Genomic DNA, 23,942 nt, shown 5'->3' on the forward strand with positions numbered 1-23,942 from the left:
AGTTTGTGAATTACCATAACCCACGAGTGGGATACCTCAGGATGGAGCAGGGGAACAGTGTAAGAAGGAAGGAGCAGCAGAGATTGAGTGTTATGAAATGGCCACAGCCTCCATAGCCCACTCCCCTACACCACTCAAAGCAAAGAGGCAGAGAAGTTAAATCCAAGTTGAGCCTGAGAAGAAGGGAGGGGGTCGGAGGTGGTTCTTAGATTTTTTCCTATTTTTTATTAACCTACTCCATTTAATCAGCAATAAATTAATTTAATTTCACCAAGTAGAGCCTGTTTTGCCCATGATACTAAGCGGTCAGTGATCTCCCTGTCCTCACACCTAAGCTCTAGAGCTTTTTGTCATGTTTTTTCCCCTGTTCTTTTGATGGAGCAAGTGTATCCTGTCCTGATGGATGCCTAATGACTTGTCAATGTCAACCCACCATACAAACCTTGTTTCCTTCATCTTGAGCTATCATAGAATCATAAAATGGTTTGGTTTGGAAATAACCTTGAAGAGCCCAATCCAACCTGGCCTTGAACACTTCCAAGGATAAAGCAGCCACAGCTCTGTGGAGCAACCCATTCCACTGCCTCACCAACCTTACAGTTAAGAATTTCTTCTTAACATCTAATATAAACCTGCCCTGTTTCAGTTCAAAACCATTGCCCACTGTCCTGTCACTATATGCCTGTACAAAAAGTCTCTCTCCCTCCTTTTCATAAGCCCTGTTGAGGTGCTGGAAGGTCTCCCCAAAGCCTTCTCTCCTCCAGGCTAAACATCTCCAACTCTCTCAGCCTGTTTTTGCAGGAGATGTGCTCCAGCCCTCTGACCATCTTGGTGGTCCTGCTCCAACAGGTCCAAGTCTTCGTTGTGCTGAGGATGCCAGATCTGGATGCAGCACTTCAGGCAGGGTCTTGCAAGGGCAGTAGCAGTATCAACAGTATCAACCATATCACTTTACCAATGCTGTAGCCCACAAAAAATGTAATGGGCTCTTTCCTGCAAAGGGTCTCATGTAAAAAAAAATAAAACTAATGGTGGAATAATCTCCCAAAAGTCTTCCCTATGCATTGCCTCTGAAAAGCATTCTCTAAATAATTTTCAAACTTCCAGGGGCTGAATGCAATGTCAGTGCTAAGAACTGAATTACACACAGCTAGCATGTTATGCCAAAATGATAATAGATAACATGAATAACAGTCTACTACAACCAAGAAATAAGTGCTGAAAAACAAAATTCATCGTTACTGAAGAAAATTGTAAGGAGAACAGAGATCATGGTTCCTAATTTATTTTTTAGCTTTCACCAATCACATCTTGAGTTTAAAAACTGATATGCCTGAAAGTTCATCCAAACACATAGCAAGGGGGCTTGATATAGTGAACTGTTGTGGACACCTATAAGAGAACAGATGTCTACTTAATCTTCTCTTCAACTTAATATTCAAGTGGTTACTGCCACCATCAGTGCTATTTCAGAAAGCTGTAGACTCAGCTGCAGAGCCAGACAGACTTGCAGAACACTACTGGGGTTTTTTATAATACAAAACTTCACATCACAAGAAATAAAAAAACTTGTCAAAATAGTACAGTCAGGTACTCTTCAGGTAAGAAAAGTAATTTTAAATCATGTAGTCCTAAAAATATCTAAGATTTTAATAGGTGACTAGCTTTACTAGGTAATACAAGGAGGGCTTCAGGAAAGAAGAAAATCATGCACAGTCACAGGGGATGAAAGCATTAGACATTCCTGCTTCAGTTATTTCCAAGACTCATCTCTTCTTAGTATTTCCACTGAATGAAACGCCTCTTCCACCTTGCAAAGCTACATAGCATGGACTCTTCACCCATCTTTTCCATATTCAAGGTCAGTTTTCAGATGTTCCATGACTAGAGATTACACCAAAATCACTGTAAACTTTGTGGGAAGTGCTCACTTTTTTTTTACCCAACTGGTTTACCTGGATTCTTGAAATAGAAAAGTAAGACTTAAAATGTGTTCTTTTCTTTCCTCTTACTTAAATGATTATGTCTTGAGTATGGCCTCAACACAGAGCCATCTTTATCTATTTACTATTCAAGCAAAGAACATAAGTAGTCCAGTGCCACGTGTGCCACTCCTCTATTCCAGCTGCTCTGTTACAGATATGCACTGAAGAAAGACAATTAAGATTTACTGGAAGGAAGATTCATAAAGCCAGTGGTAGGGTAGTCCTTGCCCAACTTCTGCAAAAACTTAAATAATTACAGATTAATCATATGTGATTGGCCAATGATGACCATGCTGCTACCATGCCTTTTAGACTGACCTACGTTCTTGCTTGCCTATTAAGGGTGGATTAAAATAGTTATGGAAAGAAGTGGACAATTCATCTGCCACAAATACTGAATTTAAAGACCCATAACTAGCCTATTTTGTTTCAAATGCTGACCAAGCCGGGGACTCATAAAGCATACTGATACAAAAGTAACCAGATAAGCTGCTTGTTTATAAGATTACCATTTACAAAACACTTCAAATACAACCTAAGATGAACCCTTAATTTTCAGCTTTAATGTTGGAGAAAGCCTCAGCCCATGAAGAGAGATACTTCTTTAGTCAAGCTATTAGAAGAGGTCGGCCAACTGCAAAGGAAAAAAGCTTTCAAGGTTTTGCTTTTATCCTACATTAGGCCACAGGAAAAAAAAAAAAAAAAAAAAAAAGGGGGGATTGATATTGCTGTGAGGAAAAAAAAAAGACATTAAAGTTTATTCATTATCATTTTGTTAGCACCATTCAAAAATATGTCTTCCAACCTATACAAAACATTACAAGAGGTCTGACAGCTTTTTAACCAAGCTGTTAATATTTTATCAAGGAACTCATACATCTGATTAATAGTTTTACTAATTTCAAATACATCTCTTCCCATTAATCTCATTTTAAAAACTGAAATGACTGATTATACAGTAAACCTTAAACAGTGGGGGGAGGGGGGGTTGTTAAGAAAAACCAACCAAAAATCATGAGAAAGTGCAGAACAGCCTCAGACAGCTGATGCTGAGTCCCATGATGCTATTACACATTTTCCTCACCCCCTCTTCAAAGCAACAGAAATTTCCCAGCACCTTTTAGTAAACAAGCAACCAAAGCCTCCCCCATCCCTCCTCCTAGCAGCCATTTACCTTATTTTCCAGGATGTGTCTACAGTCTTTTGCCAAGACAGAAGTCACTTTGAGCTTCAGCTGTGTCCTGGTTTCAGCCGGGACAGTTAATATTCTTCTACAGTTCTGTGTTGCAGATCTAGTATGAATCCTTTAACATTTTTTTATTATTTTTTTCCTCTGCCTTTTCTGTCCTATTACAGTCTCTTTACCTCAACATGTGAATTTCCCCCTTTTTTTTCCCCCCTGTCTGAGTACAATCAGGTTTAGGCCAAGAGCCCTGTAAGCACCTTTCAAAGCTCTGTTCCTAGAATACCAAGAGCTGCCTTTGAGAGGACTTGCTAGAGGAGACAAAACTGAAACTCAAGGATTCAGAAAGCATGAATTTGCAAGACCACCATTTTTAAATCCACCTGATCATTCAATATGACTCAGAATCTTGTGATTCCTTCTTTAATTGTGCAATTCCTCCATCAACTCTTCTTCCTTTTTTTTTTTTTTTTTTAGCAAAAGACACTCTGGAGGTTAGGGTATTTTTGTTTGGTTTTTACTTTGTTTTGGGTCTTTAATATAAAAAAATTGACTATACATGCAGCAAATATGAAGCTCATATAATGCCATCATATCAAGGCATAATTTCTTTTATCCACATATCTACAGTACTTTGCATGTACCTAGAGACACTAAATTTATCCAACTGCTCAACAGTTTTAGCACTACAAAATTAAAACAGTAAAACAGACTGAATGTACTCTACAAGACTCAACCAGATTTGAGGGGGAAAGAAAAAAAAAAAAAAAAAAAAAAAAAAAAAAAACAGAAGAAAATCCCCCATAGCCCCCACATTCTACAAATTAGGAAGCTTCTATATTTCCTCTAAGACAAGACTGACTTTTAAAGTCTGAGATATTTAACCTGCTTTAGAAGGTTCTTCCACTCCCAGGAAAATAGAATAGATATTTTAGCATCAGAATTCACAAACATGCCTGTGAAGTATTTGAAAACATGCAGGAAACTATGTACAAATTAGCCATCAAGTATCTCATCTGATTAAATATAAAGTATTGTCAAATGCAGTGTATCTAGAATACCTACAGTGCAGTAAGGTGCAAGCTAAACTCTGAAACAAGTTCAATTTTCCACAGAACTCATTTACTACCCTAAGAAAGCAAACCCAAACCTGCTTCAAGCAAGCCAACACACCCTCCCCTGGCATTCTGACACTCTGAGGCAAACTCTGGAAGCAACCACACAGAGCAAAACAGCAAATGCCTTTTTAACTCAAGAAGGGCACCCACGCCTCTGAATTGCACCCAGTCTCAAGATCCAAAGGCAGCAAAGTCCATACAGAACTCATGGCTTCCACAGACAGACCTACACATCACCTTCACTGTTACAAGCTTTGTTACTTTCTTCTCCCTCAGACACAGACCCCAGCTGGAACCCAACATAAAGAAAGGATACATTTTAGCACCAGAAAACAAATTATCTTTTTCCACAGTCTAATTTTGTAAGGAGCAGGGAACACACAAGCAAGCTGGTAATACATACAATTGTCATATCTAACAGTATACAGAAAAAACATCAAAAGTCAGCACTTGTGTGTTACTGTAGTTTGATATTTAGTTTACAGTTACAACCTTCAGAGATGGAATAAACACTGTGTCAGTTAATCTTTAGCTTGAACTGACTCTACAAGAAAAGTCAGGCTACTGAAGTCTGACCAGCTAAAAGTAAGCCATTTTATTTCTGCACTGAAGAACAGAAAGAGGAAAAAAGAACTTCAGAATGCCCTTCTGTGTGACCCTGAGCCCAATGCTGCTGCAAGTGATGCAATCTTTAAAGCACCTTCATACACATGCAACTGCCACAGTCAGAGGAGGAAAAACACTTCATCAGAATTTCTGGTGAAATTCTTTGACTTCAACTATCTAAGTACTATCTACAGTTTCTTCAACTACATAAATACTGCCTCTAGTTTAAGAAGCATAAACCACATTTAAGAAGCAAAAATCATGTCACACCTGAGTTAATGTGTTAACTCAGGGAAAACAAAAAATATTTCCTTTAATTTAAAAACATCTGATGACTTGAAGTAATCCCTTCACATATATTTACATGCAAGTTTACCACAGTAAGTGCACAGACAATGAGAACAAGGAGCTCAAGAGGAAGAGAACTGTCCTTTCAAGCACCCCATTTTCCTTCTTCACAAACCAGACCAAAACAAACCATTCTGACGTGCCTCTAACAGGGGCATCAAAGAAAGTACTTTCCACTCATTTAGTAATGTGCTTCATTCCAGAAATGAATCAATACAACTGCACTGACTGACATTCCAATAAATCCCTTAAAGCTCAGCCTCCAAGACACCATCACATCCAAACTTATCCATTGTAAAAAAGAACATGTCCAAGTATGAGTTTATTTCCTTTGGAAGCACCGAAAGTTCTGCTGAGGTTTTTCAATAACTCACTATAAGGAAACTCTTCAACCAAAGAACTAGTTATCTTCAAGAAGCTTCACAGTCCCTCTGGCACCATTTAAGTCAATCCTTGAAGCCAACTTAGCCACACAGCCAGGCTGTTATCAGTAAATATGAGACACAAAAATTACATTTATTTCACAGCAATAATAAAGAGGACACACTGTTACTGACACACAAAGGATACCAAGCATCAAAAAGTCTCACTCACCCTCTCACAGGATCACAAAAAATAGCCAGATGCACTACAGTAGCCTCCAAAACCTAGCTAATTCAAAGAGAGGAAATAGCTAGCTTATTCTTCCTTCAAAGATTCCAGAACAAAACCAAGTCAAATTCTACAGGTAAAATCCAAAAAAAGAACCCTGCCCTCTGGTCAAAAAAAGTTACACAAAAACTTGCTGCCAGATTTACAAACAAAACTCCCTGTTTCACACACTGCACCAGAGAAAGAGAATTCCAAGAATGAATGAAAATTATTAACAGCAGACCACATAGCCAAACAAATAATACCACATAAATTCAACTCCTTGTCAAATAGAACCAACCCCTATACCAACAAAAGTAACAGATTTTTCTTACCAGCCCTATAGAAACACCAGAGAAGCAGTGAAAAAATCTCATATTCATTTCCATGAACAACTGTACTCCCACTTTCATCCCAAGTAACTGCAAACAAACTGTTCACTGCCACTAGAACAGCACAAGAACAGCTGTTCAGGTATCCTTGGGACACACTTCCTATCAGACAAATAAAAGGGCACACAGTAATAGCAAAAGCCATTTAGATTGTTTGAAAAGTACTTGGGAGCTGCCACTGTCAGGTTACCACCCCAACCTTTCTCTTTTGCCTGCAAAGCCACTTAGTACCACACTCAACCAGGAACTGATCCACCTTAAGAATAGCCTAGCAAAAAAGAGTTTTTCAGAAGATCAGTTCCTTTATACAGACTTATCTTGCAGATATACAATCACATAAAAAAGAATAACAGATTCTCGGGAATTCAATGAATTCAATGAAGGGAATAAGCAAGTCTGAAATACACAGGGCAGGGCAAAGAAGTAAACTACCACTGGTTTAGCATTTCTCAGCTTACATGTGTACAGTTTTGCAAGGTTATTTAATATATGACATATAAATATGTACCACAGCAATCTGAAAAAAACCCCAGTGGTATAATGTTGATAATCACAAAGCATCATCAGTATGGTTTGTACCTCTACAATCATGAATATTTCTTTCGCTTTCGTTACAAAGCAATTAACTATAAAGTAATTTGCTATTACAAACAGTAATTTACACTTTGTCAATATTTCTCATACCCACCTGTCACAAGGAACAGGCTGCAAGAATGTTTCATTTCACTTCAGAGTACAGAGGACTAGTGAAAATCTGTTTCTTCTCCCTGCTTCCTACCTCACCCATAAAACTTTTCCTCAGCTTGTCTCTACATCCTCTCAGGACAATACTTCTCCTAGTGCCATCACATCCATGCAAAAGGAAACTCTGAGCTTGTCTGCAGCACAGGTCTCCCCAGACTGAAGTATTTGTTTCAGCCTACTCTCCGATTTACTTGCTTAAGTTGTCCTCTAGAATTAATGTTCCTTTACTTAAGGTACAGCTTATTTTCCTGGACTACCATCCCAGTTTTGCTAGTACAATTTGTATTCCCACAACAAGCACTTCAGCAATAGACATACCATGCCTACACTTAAGACTGTGAACTCCAACTAATTACTGTAAACCCTTCTTAATTCAGCAGTCACCCAAAAAGGCTGAAATTGAGACTGGTGTTTGAATTTTCAGGAAAAAAAACAGTTTAACCACACAATTGTGCAAACCTATACTATTTGCTATTACAGCATTCAGCTGATATAAGTAGAGTTCCCCTTCTTTTAGTAAGTCACAAGAAAATTTTCCACAGCCACTTCCATTTAATGTAGACTTTTTCCAACTACTACTTCCATGTAGACAGAACATTCTTCACTGCAACACAATGCTCCATTGTAGCCTAAATCTCAAGAAGTCTAACACTTAAAAGGGGAAAAGATTGTGGAATTTTTTACTTACTGGAGATATGACTGCCAGTTTACTTTGTTTGCCCGAACTTCAGCAGCTTTGGCAGCAATGATGTTTGTTGGGACAGCAGCATCTACAGCACCTCGGATATCCATCTTGACTGATAATTAAAATGTACCTAGAAATGCAAATCAGATCTGAGACCTCTTATTAAACAGCAAAGTATTTGTCCACTATTTTAAAGAAATTAAAAGAAAAATCAGTTTCCAGGTGCCCCGTTCCTTAACACTGTACTAGTTAGTTTCTGAAAAAATCCAAATTTTATGAAGTATTTAAAATGTGGCTTATTGGAAACAAACAAAAATAAGCCATACCTACACACTCAACTGTAGCCAATCTAAAGTTTACTACAATAAAAGACACAGACCATTACTAAAAAACTCCCAGTCTTGTGAATCCTTAATCAATTAAGTTACTTGAATTAAGGCAGCTCTTCTGCATTATCCAAGCAGCCCTACAGATAAGAGAACCTGTCTTCTTTCCAAATCTTCTTTCCAGCATTAAAATTCAGTGCATGTCCTCCCCACCCTCACTCATTAGCACTGATTTACTTCAGATATTTGTCTAAGAGCATTTAGACATTAGAAACGGGCAAACTACAACTTTCAAAAAAAAAAAAAACCCATAAGCATATAAATTAAAACCATGCTACACAGACTTAATGAAAATCAAGATCATCAGTGTACAGAAAGCAAACTGAAAAATAAATATGAACCGAAGCTCTTTCTCAGGATATAGCACATTACCACAGATAGTGACCTTCACCACTTCTTTCCCCTTCCTTTACGGTTTAAATCTCCACCTGACTTTGATGCCAAAACAAGAAGTGTGTTGGCAGAGACGCCAGATCCAGCTAGAGCCGGAATTCCTTACAAGCTGAACTGTACCCAGCCTCTCCACACAGCCTGTTTCTGGACTGTTCTGGCCCCCCTTACACACCAAGCAAGAGCAAACTGGCACATTCAGGCCTATCCCTCGCAAGCACACCCTGCCTTTACCACTGAAGGAAAATACAGTTCTGACAAAAGAAACAAAAGAATTAGGAACTATCCTGGACAAACGCACTCCCTTAGAAACCACTTCTATGGGCAGACGCGCACACAGGCGGCACCACTATGTCCTTCAATGGCCACTGAAGGTTTCCAGGCTCTCTGACCCACCCAGAGCCATTGAACACTGCCCGGGGGCAGAGTCGCTACCAGCGGTTTCAGAAGCTGCAGTTAAGCCGCAGAAGCAGCGAGGGACAGGGACAGAGCAGGCACGGCGGGCTCCCGAGGGGCCCCGCAGAGCCCAGTCCCCCGCGGCAGCAGCGGAGCCCTGCGCACCCCGGGCCCGCCGCAGCCCCCGCCAGAGGCCGTGAGGCGGCACGGCCCGACCCCGGCACCACCGCGCCAGGGCCCGGCGCAGCTCCCACTCACCGCAGAGGCTGCCGGCGGCGGAGGCCGTGCAGGGCGGGAGGGAAGGAAGCGGGGAGGGAAGGAGGGAGGTAGGGAAGAAGAGCGGGAGGAGGCCGCGGACGGCCCTGGGCAGCCCGGGCAGAGCGCACACCCGCCGGCCCCGGCGCTGCCGCCGTCATGTGACGCCGCTCACGTGAGCGCGACGGCGGCCTGCGAGGGACATCCCACCCCGCCCGCGCCTGCGCGCAGTCAGTGGTCTGACTGTATAGGCGTATTTAGAGCGCATAAATATGAATGTGTAGGTTTGTATGTACCTACACGTGTCACAGAGCCCTTGGATGGGTTGGGTCGGAAGGGACCTTCCAGATCATCTGATTGCGACGCCCCTGCCGTGGATGCAGCCCAGGACAGGTTGGCTTTCTGGGCTGTGAGGACGCATTGCCGGGTCATGTTGAGCTTCTTGTCAGCCAACAGCCCCAAGGCCTTCTCCTCAGAGCTGCTCTCAATCCGTTCTCTGCCCAGCCTGTGTTTGTGTCTGGGATTGCCCTGGCCCACATGCAAGACTTGTGTATACGCGTATGATCTTATCCAGGGGATCTGATCCCTGACTGGGAAGACAGGATGGAACGTGTCCCCACCCGTGTTGTTTGCAGAAATGGCTCTGCTTTTCCAGACACAGCGCGAGTCTAGCCGGGAATGACACTTGAAACTAAAGGCCCAATGTGGAAGCCCATGGCACTGGGAATATTTCTCTGTCTGCTCTGGGATTCACTGACCCCCAGGGGAGCACTGACTGTGACCCTCATTCATGGAGAAAGTGTCCTAGACTTCAAGACAGACTAGAATCCACAAAAGTGTGAAATGGAATTACAGAGAGTAGTGTAGGTGTATCACTTGGTGAGAAATTTAGGTTTTGGGATTTTTAGTATGTTGTGGACGGAAGCAAGATGGAAGGCACAGGGTGTCGTTCTGCTTCTTCTTCCTTCTTCTTCGTGGCTTTGGGTGATGTTTTGTAATTGGGCAGAAAAGTCCTAATTGCGGGCTCTTTGGAATCAGTTATTGGGTTAAAAGGGAAAATAATCTAGGTGTCACTTCTTAATTAAAGTTTAGGCTTAAAAGACCTTGTAACAAGAGATTGTTGGCCATTTTGTGCCTTCTAATGAAAAACTGCTGAACTCATGGTTGTGAGACTGTTTTACTGATACGAAATAATAAACACTTGAGTCCGAACATGAAATACCATCTCAAGTGCCTTCAATCCAGACCTAGAGAAACCGACAACTGGAACCCCCACAGCCCAAGTGTTTCAGAAGCTATGGGCTTAAACTTTTGTGTTTCTGAGACAAAAAAATCTCAGTGTATTCATTTGCTGAGTGAGGTTTTCCAGCCGAAGCGCATAGACATACCGCTCTTGGCCAGAAATTATCCTGAACAGTCATTCTGCTAACAGATAAGGAGAAAACAAAAATAATCAGGGAGTTTTTGTGTGAGCAGATCAAGACAGCCAATGTAGAGCTGGCTTAGAGCTGGTCTAATGCTAATTTAATTTTTCTAGGGTCTCTGTATTTTCCATTTAGAGGTTACACTGTTCTTTAAATTATGCCTGGCCAGTATCTCAATAGTTGGGGGAAGGGGGGTTGACTTCAGGACAGTTGTCACTGTGCCACTGATTTATACTTCTTCCATAGAATTTTTCTTTTAAAATAGGTCTTCCTTCATACCAAAAAAAAAAAAACCTCTTGGTTTCTTCAAGCGTAAATCCCAGAACTGCTGTTACAGTCCAAGTAAAAAACTGTCAGACAGCATTTGCATGTCTTTATGCTGAAAGCTCCCTAAGCCCTGTGCACAGTCTGTGTCATCAAGTCTGTAATAAATACATCCATTAATGTGGTTCTGTGGATTACCAAACACGTAGGACTTGGAGATTTAATCTAACAAATTTGTGTTCTTGCACATTGCTTACTCACAGTGATAAGAAGTGCTGGCACAGCTCCTGATCTCTAGCATGTAAATCTCCACTCAATTTTGAAAAATCTGTTACTTTGAAAGTTTATTTGAATCTGATTTTTTCTTCATAGCTGAGAGTTAGAATTCGGCCTTATTTTAACCAGTTCCTCTTTTAAAAGAGTGTTTGTAACTTCAGTCCTGTGGCATTCAGTATTTCCTGCTTCTGCTCTGCCTGTTTATGGCATATCTCACTTGCCACTCCTTTTGTGCCTAGCATCGGGCCTCTGGAATAAACATATTCACCTTTTCCACAGTCATTTCAAATCACGTTACTGATGATGGTACATATGGCTCTACCCATTTTATAGAGAAACAGAAGCCAAAGGTCTTGCAAGATAAACAGAACAAGGCTTGAAGCTTTTAAAATGCAGCTTGTTTAATGAGGGCATGTGCTGGTTTTGGCTGGGATTGAATTCATTCTCTTTACAGTGACTGGCATGAGGCCATGATTTGATTTGTGCTGAAAAGAGGGATGTTTTCATTGCTGCTGAGCAGGGCTTGCACAGCGTCAAGGCTTCTTCTGCTCCTCCCTCCACCCCACCAGTGAGAAGGCTGGGGGTGCACAAGGAGTCTGGACAAGACACAGCCAGGACAGATGACCCCAACTGACCAAGGGGGTATCCCACATCATATGGCATCGTGCTCAGCTTATGGAGCTGGGGGGAGAAGGTGAAATAAGGGGAGATATTCAGAGTGATGCTGTTTGTCTTCCCAAGTACCTGTTATGCATGATGGAACCCGACTTTCCTGGGGATGGCTGAACACCTGCATGCCAAAGGGAAATGGTGAATTAATCCTTTGTTTTGCTTGGCTTGCATGAGCAGCTTTTGCTTTCCCTATTAAACTGTCTTTACCTCAAACCGTGAGTTTTCTCACTTTTACTCTTCCATTTCTTCCCATTCCATGGGGGAAGGTGAGTGAGCAGCAGCATGGTGCTTGTTTTCCAGCTGGGGTTAAACCACAACAAGGCTTCAAGTGCAGTGATCCTACAAGATACCAGTCAGCACATCAGGCTTTGCTTCCATGAAGCTGCCTCAGTTGTCCACAATGATGCTTCTGCTCAAACCCCAAACTGTCCCAGCACTGAAAACACTGGTGAACTGTGCATGCTCTTACCTAGGCCAAGTATGGTATTCTTCCATCTTCACCCTTCCAAGCTCACTCCAAAAGTTCAAGTAAACCCTTGGAAACTGGATCAGCAGCTCTTAGTGTGCATTTCCAGCTGTCAGTTTTAAGACACAAACAGAGTTGCTCCTCAGCATGTGCCCCTATGTGTAGTGGGGTAACATCCTGAATTCTTGCTTAGACATGCAAAGGCATTTCTTCTGCCAGGGGTCACCTATTTCAAGGAAATCATCCAGAATGCTGTAGTCTTCTTTGCCCAGCATATTTCTCCCAACGCTTTAGCACACTTTTGGCTTAACCCAGGAGTACCACAGTACTCTGTCTGAACCTGAGTACAGGTATGCACAGGGTCATGGTTCTCTCACTTCTAGTTCCTGCTTTCAGTGTTGTTTCAGTACCTTACTGTAAGCAAAAAATAATAATTCATTATTTCAGTTTGGTGCCCAATGTGATCTCTTGTTCAGAATATGCATCAGGTCATCAGTGGCCTTTTTTTTTTTTTCTATAGCAGACTATTTTTTGCCTAATTCCACCACTTGCAAGAGTTTATCACTTTCTATTCAGCCTGGACTCTGGCTAAAATAAGATGGATTGCTATTTGCAGTCAAAATTTTGATACTACAGCATCATAGTCATTTGTCTGTAGGAAAGTTTTAGAAGGTGTGATTTGGCATGTTGACTTCATCATAAATTTCAGTCTGGTTTTACTATTCATTTCCCAGGCTGTTGAGAGGCTACAGTAAAAAATATTTCCCTATAACTTTTCTGTAACCTTGGAGTTAGGCATACGGGTTGAAAGTATGCATCTGCTGAATTAGCAGAAATGCAAAGAGGCGAGAAATAATTATATTAGTGATTGTTTTTTTTAACAGAGATTCCAAGGGGTATTTAAGGAACTATGAGAGTAAGCATGACATTTGTGCCAGGCAAGGTAATAGAATCTCTAGTAGAGGAATCAGAATAGTGAACCCAATGTGCCATGTTAAAGATTGCAAACAATATATGTTCCTGAATAGATTTATTTAATGTATTATATATATATATGTATATAATTCACATGTTCTTCTATGCCATGCAATGGGATAAAGGCAAAACATTAACATGGTTACTATTTCTGTATGGGACAGTCATGTCTCACACCTCTGCAGGGTTCTTCATGTGTACAGACAAGGTGTGTAAGGGGTGGTACTCCATCCAACAACTCTCCTAGGTTAAGTCTGGACATTGATTCATAGCTCTTGAATGAGATACATACAGCAGAGGGTAGGAAGAAATTAACAGTTTTCATAGTACAGAAGGGCCTTCAACAGACTGCAAAAAGCATCTGGTTGGAGTCTGTTCTGTTCAGCACACTCAGAAGTGTTTGAGAAAGGACATAGACAATAGTGTCATATACAATTATACATATACTACACAATATGGAAGTAGTGGAAACTTTGCTGGTGACAGTGTTACTCCATTGACAAGTGCACAGTGGAATTGTGGACCACCTTGTCAGAGGGTGGTGGGTAAGCTACCAAGATTCACATGTGCTCTTATCCCCCAACTTCAAACACTTGGGCACATCTGAAAATTTTCACCCGTGTGAGTTCCATGAGGCACTCTCTGTGTGAAGGAACTTCATTGCATTGCAAGGGAAAGCTTTGAGAAAGGAAAGAATTGTAAAGTTTTTACAGGAGCCTGTCTTGTGTGCCTGTCACCACTATGACAGCAAAAGGCAATTCTCAGCAACCAGTACAATCCCATCCTGTGTCATCAGCCTGGAGCATCCCATGGTGCCTTATTTATGCTGGCTGATTCTCTGGATCTTGCTGAAGGTAATGACTGTAAAAGTGCTGTGTGCCTATTTTTTGGCAACCATCTATCCTTTAGGAGTCAGGTGTGCAAAACAATTCTCATTTAGCTATTTTTGGTCACATCAGTGCTTGTCCATTAACTTCTGGCAATGCAGCTTCACTTGAAGTTGCTATGTTTAGATGACTTTATTGATGTGTGAAACAGAGTGAAAAGTGAAAAGCACATCAGCATGCAGGAAAAAAGTCATCAGTTTCCTGGATCACAAAGAATAAGAGTGCTCAGTAGTTTAATACTAGAAAATTAATGCAGATGAGTCATCCTCACACTAAAACTACAGACAGCTGGATCGTGAGAGTGTTTTTCTGTTCTTTCTTTCTTGTAATAAGAACAATGTATCACTGTCTATCACATATTCTCCAAATTACAGAAGTGTTTTGCACACCTGCCATTTAACCTTTCAGCATTCTGTACGTCACCTGGCTCCTGCATGTCTGCACAAGTATTTAACATGTATAGAAGAAAATGCTTTGAAAGTTTATCCAAGAAAAACATGCTTAGAAGGTTAGGAAGGTGAGCACACTTCTCTAATTCACAAAACGATCAAGTAATTTTTTTTCCTCTCCTCTCTAATTGTGGAGGGTTGAAGAGGCCTCATTGAAGAGACCTCCTTGCATGGAAACAGAAGTGATTTTTCAATATGAGAAGATGTAGAATACTTCATTAGATGTCTGTCCTGAGGAATTATAGCAAGATTGGCCCATTGTGAGCTGGATTTTTACTGCTTCATCTGTCTTTGTTTTCTCCTCTTGTTTTATCTTCATTTTATTGTGTGTGTCATGGTGGGAAGACATTATTTTGTGAGTGTTTTTTTTTAACACGTAAAGCCTGCTTCCTGCAGCTGATATAGACTTATCTTATGGTGGGAAAACATTATTTTGTGAGTGTTCTTTTTAACACGTAAAGCCTGCTTCCTGCAGCTGATATAGACTTATCTGACTTCTAGGTTATAGATCATTTGATAGATCATAGATCACTTGGATCATTTTTCTTTTAAATTAATCAGATTCTGGCCCAAAGGATCTGACAAAGCTAATATGCCACAGTTGTGCATATGTTATAACAGGCAACCTTCTGATTGCTCCACCACCTCTTTGAAATTAGGTTTTACAAGCTCAGTGAAGGAAGCACACATCACTTATGTGCAATAGGACTGGTCTTTTTGACAGAAATATAAACTAACATATTATTGTAATAAATACCCTTCTATTTTTTCCCCCTAGTATAATGGAACAATGCTGTAGTGCCAGAAAATGGGAAGTGAAGTGCTATGCAAAAACAGGAATAGAAAGGGCTGTGCAGTAGTGTTTGTAGCCTTGAGAAATATTGCATCTGGTGTTAAAATAGTATTACTTTAGGGAGGTGTGTCTCTGTCTCATGTACATTCCCTTCTCTGTTGAAAGCTGAAGAGTCTCCAGCCACTCCTTGAGCCTACAGTATCTCCTACTTTCAATCTCCTACTTTCATCATCAGTCTCTGTTGCTTTGTGCCAACACCTTTTGTCTGTACAAGGTCTGTACACCTGGAAGTGTAGAAGGAGTGTTCTTCTCCTTCATCCTCTCAGAAAAAGGTAAGGTCAGAACAGCAGCTTTTTGGAGAAAAAAGGAAATGCTGAGATACCCAGTGCTGCTGATGGTAAGCCTGGCTAGAGAACAGGAAAAAAAAAAAAAAAAAAAAAAAAAAAAAAAAAAAAAAAAAGCCTCAGCAGCAACTCTGACAAAGTCAACTTATTACTGGAGCTTATGCTACAGCTTTCTGTAACAGCATTTACTGTACAATGACTTCTAGTGCCATTGTCAAGCCTCATTATTCTTAGTTTTTCTCCTCAGCATTTACTAGATTTCTCTGAAAAGAGGACAGAAGTGTGACCACAGCAGCTCTTCTCACATGAAATGCTGTGTGGCAGATGTGTTATATCTACCTTGTATCTCCAATGCTGAATCATCAAAACTTTGGACTCTTGGTAGAAAAAAACCTGTTGGGTTAGACATACTTTTTAGTTTGAAAAAAAAGATGTAAACAATAGCAAGTGGGTGTTGGCAGAAATCTGGCAGCCCTCTATACAGCTGGGAGAAATAATCTATTAATAACCCACCTGGAACCATAGTCCTTATATTTAGTGTGTCTCTATCCTGCGACATGGCTGCAGCTCATGTGCTGTTTTCACTGATGCTGCAAGGATTAGCAGCAGGCCATCTGTTCAGCCAATGAGGAAAAACATGTGATTGGCAGGTACCACTGACCTAAGACAGACATCTTCTTTTGGTGCTGCCTGCAGAGTGCAACTGCGTGCTGAGTTCCTTCTTCTTTCAAGTTGTAAATTAAATACATTCATTCTGAGGTGATAAAAATGTCTCATGTTGTTACAGCTTGTTTCTCTGGCATGTTCAACCAGTCTGTGCTTGTCTTTCTCCTTTGCAATTTACTAAAACCTACAAAGTTGTAAATCTAATCTCTAAGCTGGCACATGCTGAAGGGATGAGACACTGCAGATATCTGAGGGCAGATAATCCTGTTTGTCTCCAGAACTCCTCCAGGCTGCAGGAAGAACTGGCAAGCTGCAAGAGGCCTGGATATTTGTCCATCAGTGTAAGGACAAGCAATCTTTATGTTGTTGTCATTCAGCTCAATGTCTGGGATTTGGTTTAATTTCATCATTAAATATAAGCAGTGCTTTTCCGAAAAAGGACATTGTAAAATTTGATTCAGGAACAGCCTTTTTATTTCTTGATGTGGAGGCAAGTTGTGCTCTACTTCAGGACTCACAGCTACCATGCAGACAACTGTCAGGCAAAGAAGAACTTCCAAAATGAAGATGAAGCAGATGTTAAAGCTGCACAATGGATTTTCAAGGTAAGAAAAAAAAATGCAGGATTAGTTATACAAATGTCCTGAGGAAGGGGGTGAAATGGTGTATCTGGAAAAGAGGAGAAAGAAAATATTGCTGTCATGAACAACATCTATAGGTTGTTTATCACCAAGACATCGCTATTCATGCAGTTTTCCTTTTCCCTGAGCCTCATCCCCTGCCCTCTATTCCTCAGCATGTTGCAACCACAATGACAAAGGAGGTGGTGATCTGCCTTCCCACTAAGTGTCTGCTTTCAAAGAATACAATAAACACATCCATCTAACAAAAATTATTCATACTTTGTGAAGCTAATCTGTTTCTAAAAGAGTGAGGGAAAATATCTTGTTTCATGGTGCTTAGACACTGAAAAGTTTTGCCGTTTTTACTGGTACTATGTCAGATTATTTTTATTGGTAATTGACAGAAGATGATATGCCAAAGAAATCAAACTGCATAATACTGAACTCTACTAGGGAGTTACAGTAAATCCTCTTTAGTGAATCTATAGAGTATTCCTTAATTAAAAACAACAGCCATGTATCTTCTAGATTTTGTCAAAAGCCTGAAAGCTGCCTGAGGGGTGAACTGATATTATTTATTTATTTATTTATGCGTGTTCCTATGCAGCACAGCAAGAGAGACAAATGCAAGAAACTGTATCTTATTAAAGCTTTGGGGCAAAAGTGGTGCACCATTGATAGGGGAAAGAATGTGATAGCAAAGTCCTGCAGTCCTGGAACCAAAAAGGTTTTCTTTTTTCAGGCTTAGGGCCAGCACAGAGAGAGGCTAAGGCATCCAGGTTGGTGAAAGACAGGGGAAGAAGCCATTCCCAATTCCACATCTGCCTTACAAATACTCATGTTAAAGCTAGAATTGATTTCTCCATCCCATTTCCTTAGCCAAAGTATAACAATTTCTAAGAGGCCATTTCATTTGAATTCTAGGAATGTACTCATCAGAAATCCTAAATTACTTTCTCTGCTTTTGCTGAAAGAAAATGCTCAGCCTGGTTTGCTGATATCAGAAAACTGTTTCTGATAATGAACAAAGTACACTCTGTTCAGAAATTCCTGTTATTCTGGCCTGTTTCTGTCCGTTTGGCACATGAGGCTGGGGACTTCTTGACCCTGTTGAAGGCAAAAGGGTTTTTTTCACAGACCCAATGGCTCTTGAAGTTAACCACTGACAGTCATAGTTTCTGAAATCCAGATACTGAGTTCTTCATAACTCACATCCCCAGTCATTTCTCATTTAGCCATCCTTTAATTCACTGTAGGTGAATTGTTCCCTTCTGCTTGCTGATTGCTTTTGTGGATATTGCCTGAATTTGTAGTTTGTTACTGAGGTTATGAGAACGGTACACAGGACTGAGTCAGTGACCTCACAAGGGATAGCTTATTATTTCTCTATTCTGCAAAGGACTTATCTGTAGAGGGACATAAATGCCATTGGAATGTTCAGAGCCAGCCACTGTCCACAGTTCCTTTAACTGCACTGCTGCCAGCTTCCCTTCTCCTGCTTGCTGTCTGTTCCATTTACTTTGTTTAGTGCTTTTGTTCCTAAATACTGCAGCTTTACTGGTGTGGCTCTCATCCCTGGTAGCAGAGACAGCCTGCAGGGACTGCCCAGGAGATGCTCTGTAACCACTTTCTGAGCTCAGCTGAGTTAAAATTGCTGTGATGTGGAAGCTCAGGTGTGAGGCTACATTCTCTGGGGGACCATGTCTCCAAAAATTCATAAACCATATCAGCAAATGATCCTTTCACATATGTAATGTAAGCAATGTTACTGGTAGCTAATGAGTCTACTAGGATTGTGTTAGTGGTAGGAAGTTAAAAAACTGACCCGTCTAGAAATGTGTATAGCCCTAAGGCTGGGGAACTGAAATAAACTGTAGGATTTACTTCACATGGGTGGGAAATGCCTTTCTCTTTTACTGATGGGGCACCACTGCACAGAGGGTTTACATGATTTCCTAGTAGTATTTAGGAAAATAACTTCAGGTTTGTGAGGTTCAAGACCAGTTTGCCACTTACACTTCCAGACTTGAGGACATCACATTAAAAGTTTGGGGTTTTTTCAGTAACTCCTGGTTACATTGAAATGTACAGGAAGTTCAGGTTCTTTTGATAAAACATTTCTATATATGACACAGGTTGCTATAGAGAGATTATGTTCTTAGACCTGTAATTTGTGTGACTGACAGGGTCCTTGATCAGGCTGATTCCACAGTCCTCATTAATTCCCATGGTCCCTTCCACTTTAGATGAGATTTTGGATTTGATACTTCTCAATGTGACTGGTGACTGCTTCTTGATCAGGCTGGTCCCTTCCACTTTAGATGAGATTTTGGATTTGATACTTGTCAATGTGACTGGTGACTGCTTCTGAGAACAAGTTGGCATCTAATTCAACATGCCAAAGGGTAAAAAAGCCAAAATATCAAAAAAATTTTTCAATTAAAAAAAAAATAACAACCAAAAACAAAACCAAAACAAACAAAAAACCCAACAATAAAAAAAAAATTCAATTAAAAAAAAATAACAACCAAAAACAAAACCAAAACAACCAAAAAAACCCAACAATAACCCTAAATATTTTAATGGAACACTTGAATTAGTTTTATTTATTCTTAAATGTGCTTTCAAAGAGAAACTGAATTACAAGAGAAATATTTTTGAAAAGTGGTAGGCAAAGCTTAAAGGCCTTTTAAATTCTCTTCATGACATTTAAATTAACTCAATGAGTTGTTGGTTTCTATCTCCATTTGCATTGCTTAAAAAGCCTTTTTCTGGCATGTTTGCATCTTGATTTATAAAAGTGTTAAAAAGCAAAACTGAATAAACTGCTTTTTACTGCTATCAACACAAAGATACAAGGACTTTGTTGACCCAGAGCTAACACAGACACATTATGTGTGCTCCCAAGGAGCTTTTTGCAAGTAAACAAAATAAAACACCCCTGAAACATTATGATGCTTTGCATCATATGATGCACTGCATAGGGAGATAGTTCAAGGTTTCAAATATATCACAGTTTCTTTCCCCTATGGACAAAATTTAGCCAAAGTCCTGTTCCACAGATCTCATTGCTATCCTTTCCTCAGAAGAGAGTGAGAATGTTCCCCAGAGAGCTGCCACATTTTAGTTCATGTCCAGATTACACCTGGATAGAACCTCTTTCACTTCTATAACATAATTGTGGTTTCTAAGCATAGAGTCTCCAGATTTGGTTGAGTTTACATGATAATGCGCCTGCAGACAGCAAGGGACCAGGCAAGTGCAGATAGGAAAGCAGTGTGAGGGCTCTGAGGGCACATTAATAAGTGCTCATGGCCCTGACAGCCTCAGCTGGGGCCTCTACCTTCACCCATGGACCAGCAGCTCTGTTTAAGTTTAGCCCACAGAGCCTGTTCCCTTGAGCCGAGCCTGAAGGAGTGATGGTCTGCAGCCAAGTGACAGCCATGTGGTGGAGCTTCCCACCCTGCCCTGACTTCCTGCTTGACCTTGGCTGTCATCTCTCAGTGTGGGCTTGTTTCGTAAATCTGATCTGAGGAGTTGACTTCCACCTTGCTGTGATACTTTTATGATCTGGGTCTTTCTTGAATTTGTCTCTGAGTTCTGTTTGCCTTGCTCAAGTAGTGGGAGTGGGATGTGGGATCCCTTTGCTTCCAGCTCACCTTCTGTGAGTGGGCAGCCCTGTTCTTGCTAGGGATTGAAGCAGAATCCTTTCCAGCTTCTGCTGACATTTGCCTCACATGTAAGGGCTTCCTTTCCTCCACAGGGCATGGAGCAGAGAGGTGAAGACAGCATAGTGTTAAGTGAGAAGGTATGTGCCAAGGAGACAGAGACCAAGGACGAATCCTCCTTAAACAATAACCTGTAGGCTGAGGCACCGTGGCACCTGGTTATACCAGCGTGGCTTTCCTGCTTGCCAAGTCCTCTCCATTGAAATTCTGTATGGGGGCCAGGCAGAAATGGAAAAGGCCTCGAGCATGCTGTCTGAAGGAGCAGCCCCAGGGAAGTATGGCTTCCTTGGTCTAGCTGATCTAGCTCTGCAGGAATCCTTTGGGCCTGGAGATGTCCAACATTATTCTATGAACTGCTTGTAATGTGAAAGTCACTCATGACCATGCATAGCTCACCTAAATTATTTGGCAAATGCTGTGAATCATAATTTATTTGATAAAACAGGAATCCATTCACAAACAATTCCAGAAAGGTCAAAAATCATAAAAGTTATTATTTGCAAAACTTTGATGCCAGTTGAATAATTGCACTGCTTTTATCCAAGTACTCCAGTGTCTTCAGCTGATGAGTGCTGGCAGTCATTGCTGCTGCTCTTAACAGTCCCTCTGAAGTCAGATGTAGTCTTTATCTGTGGTAAGAGCAGGAAAAGTCCTGGTATTAATAAATATACTCACCATTTTCAGTCAATATAATCCCCACCAAGTATGTTTGCAGTATGTTTTTCATACTTAGTCACGGTAGCATTTGTGCGTCTGCAAGCTTGTGGTTGTCAGAGGGTGTTGAGAACAAACCAAGAACACACTTCTGTTCTTCTGAACAGGTCTTGTACTGAACATAATTGAACAGGACTGAAACACAATTGAATAGTCACATATTCTCTCATGTTTGAGATGGGTAGGGGATGCAAACTGTATGAGTAGGGATTGAACTCCTTTCAGATGCAGCCAGCATTCTTCATCCATGCCAAAATAGTTATTCTTACACAGCAGATGTAAAATTTGAGACATGTTTGACGCTCTATTTTGTCCAGGAGCAAGGTTTCAAAGTGAGACAGAATTCTGGGAAAAATATAGGAGTATTATGGAGCATTTAGGACCACCAAGTTGTAAGCAGCTAGTCATACTTACAACTTCTTTGATGATAAAGTATACTGTTTGATAGGGAAAAGAGTGGGTATTTTGCCAAATAGTTATAGACTAAGATAATAAAATAAAATCATAAGCACTTAGTTTTAAAGGTAAGCAAAGTTATTTCTAGGACAAGCTGGAGAGCATTATCTCTCTGTGGTGTTCTCTGGTGGTTAATTTACTTTGCTGGACATGTATCCTTTATAACAATTGTATATCTTGTCCCTGAAGTGCTTTCACTAGTTAAAAAAGGGCTACTCCTGCACATTTTTACAGACTATCAACCTTTATGAGACCTGCAGTATTGTCTTGGTTTCAGCTGGGATAAACTTAATTTTCTTCCAAGTAACTGATGCAGAGCTGTGTTTTGGATTCAGTGTGAGACTAACTTTACTAACAAAGTGAAGTTTTAGATGTTGCAAAGCACTGCTTGCCCTAAGTCAAGGACTTTTCCATTTGCAATGTTCTGTTGGTGAGTGGGTGCACAAAAACTGGGAGGGAGCAGGGCCAGGAGAACTGACCCAAACTGGGCAAAAGGACATTCCATAACATAGGGTGTCATGCCCAGTATATAAACTGGGAACAGTTGACCAGGAGAGGCCAATTCAGCTCTGTGGGTCCTGCTGGGGTCAGTGGAGGAGCACAGTGTGCTGGGAATGGGGCACCCTGCAGCAGACCCAGCCTTGGAAGACATGCAGTGAGCCACTGGCTTCGCTTCTGTCAGTGCATGGGAATCATTTTCACTGCTTGCTGGCTACCCCTGCACAGCCTTGCAGAGATCTTTAATGTTGGGTTTGGGCTTTTCTTCCCACATTTCCTCCATAGTCTGCGCCAGGCAGCTCAAAGTATTACATATAACTCCTTTTAAAACGTCTTTTAATCTTTAGCATGAAAGTAAGAACAAATTAATGTGGCTTAAGCAAGAATCGTTCTATCAGACATAAAAAGTTACCGTCTTTTACTGTGGGGGTGGTGGGACAAGTTGCCTAGAGAGGTTTTGAAATCTCTATCCTCAGAGCACTCCAAACTCTGCTCAGCACAGATCTGGGAAGCCTGAGGAACAGGAGACAGAACTAGACAATATGCAGAGACCCCCTTCCAATCTCAACTATTCTGTGAAACAAAGAGCTCTTCAAAGAGTCTTTCTCTTTAAACTGTTCTGTAATTACATGGCATAATAATATTTTTAATTCATAAATTCTTTTTTTTTCTTTTTGCATCCAGACACATTTTTCAGAGAATAGCTGGCTGTATTGCTCAGCATTGTCTATGAGCCAATAATAGCTGCATAGACAGCAATCAGAGGGCATTCTTTTGTAAAAGTTGTCAAAATAATAATGTACTACACATTAATGGGTAGATTACTTGCATATTAATGGTGTGCAAATTTTCTAGTCCTCATAGACAATTTGTACTAATTTGCAATAATGTGTTTTTCTAATTTAGTGATTTACATATTTTACTCTTGAAATAGGCCTAAAGCTTCCTTTTCACATATGCACCTTTGAAATGGGCAAAATGCAGATTCCTGGGCTGATTAAGATATTACTGTCAGAAAGAATTTAATGAATATGAAAACCAAAAGGCAAAGTGCTTTTATGCTACTTCTGGACATTTTTCAGCAAAACAATCCTACACTGACCTGAATTACAGAGATTGTTTTTATTAATTTACAGTGACCTTCTTTAAGTGGAACAAAATGTCATGCTGATTAATAAATAACCTACTCTGCCTAAATCTAGATCAACTCATTTGAGATATGGATAGCATCAGGTTTACAAATACATTAATTTACTGTATCCATTCACCAGCAAGAATTAACAATTTAGATAAAGGACCCTGGGAAAAGCAACATTTCTCTGGAAGACCACAGACACTTTCTTAAAAAGGCATCTAGTTTGGGTGTCTGGGAGTCAGAAGAAATTTTCCTTTACTCCATGATATACCTCTCACAGTTAAACCTGATGAAAGTAAATGACTTCTGGTGAAATACAAAATTAAAATGATGTACCTTTCTGCATCAGCACCCCAGCATGATGCAACTGGTGTTGCTGTGATTTGCAGTTCAGCCTCCATGCCATGATGTGTTAGGGATCACCTGAGCATAGCATTCCCATTGTACTCTGATT

General features: G+C 40.6%; 2 protein-coding genes across 3 annotated transcripts in view; one reads left to right on the forward strand and one right to left on the reverse strand.

Moving 5' to 3' along the window:
- Positions 1-9,271, reverse strand: part of ATP6V1H (ATPase H+ transporting V1 subunit H) — a 48,530-nt gene extending 39,259 nt beyond the window's left edge. The window contains exons 1-2 of one of the 2 annotated variants that reach the window (XM_041412758.1): positions 9,122-9,271; positions 7,695-7,803 (exon numbers count right to left, since the gene is read on the reverse strand). In XM_041412758.1, coding sequence (XP_041268692.1) covers positions 7,695-7,798 — 104 coding nt within the window. In that variant the 5' untranslated portion in view covers positions 7,799-7,803; positions 9,122-9,271. Of the gene's footprint in view, positions 1-7,694; positions 7,822-9,121 lie in introns of both variants that reach the window. The other variant, XM_041412757.1, reaches the window with a different exon arrangement.
- Positions 9,272-16,816: 7,545 nt separating this feature from the next.
- Positions 16,817-23,942, forward strand: part of RGS20 (regulator of G protein signaling 20) — a 34,765-nt gene continuing 27,639 nt past the window's right edge. Inside the window, exon 1 of the mRNA XM_041412791.1 lies at positions 16,817-16,939. Coding sequence (XP_041268725.1) covers positions 16,817-16,939 — 123 coding nt within the window. The remainder of the gene's footprint in view (positions 16,940-23,942) is intronic.

The sequence above is a fragment of the Onychostruthus taczanowskii genome, unplaced genomic scaffold (genome assembly GCF_017590055.1).
Source record: "Onychostruthus taczanowskii isolate IOZ18803 unplaced genomic scaffold, ASM1759005v1 scaffold4, whole genome shotgun sequence".
NCBI classification, from domain to species: domain Eukaryota; kingdom Metazoa; phylum Chordata; class Aves; order Passeriformes; family Passeridae; genus Onychostruthus; species Onychostruthus taczanowskii.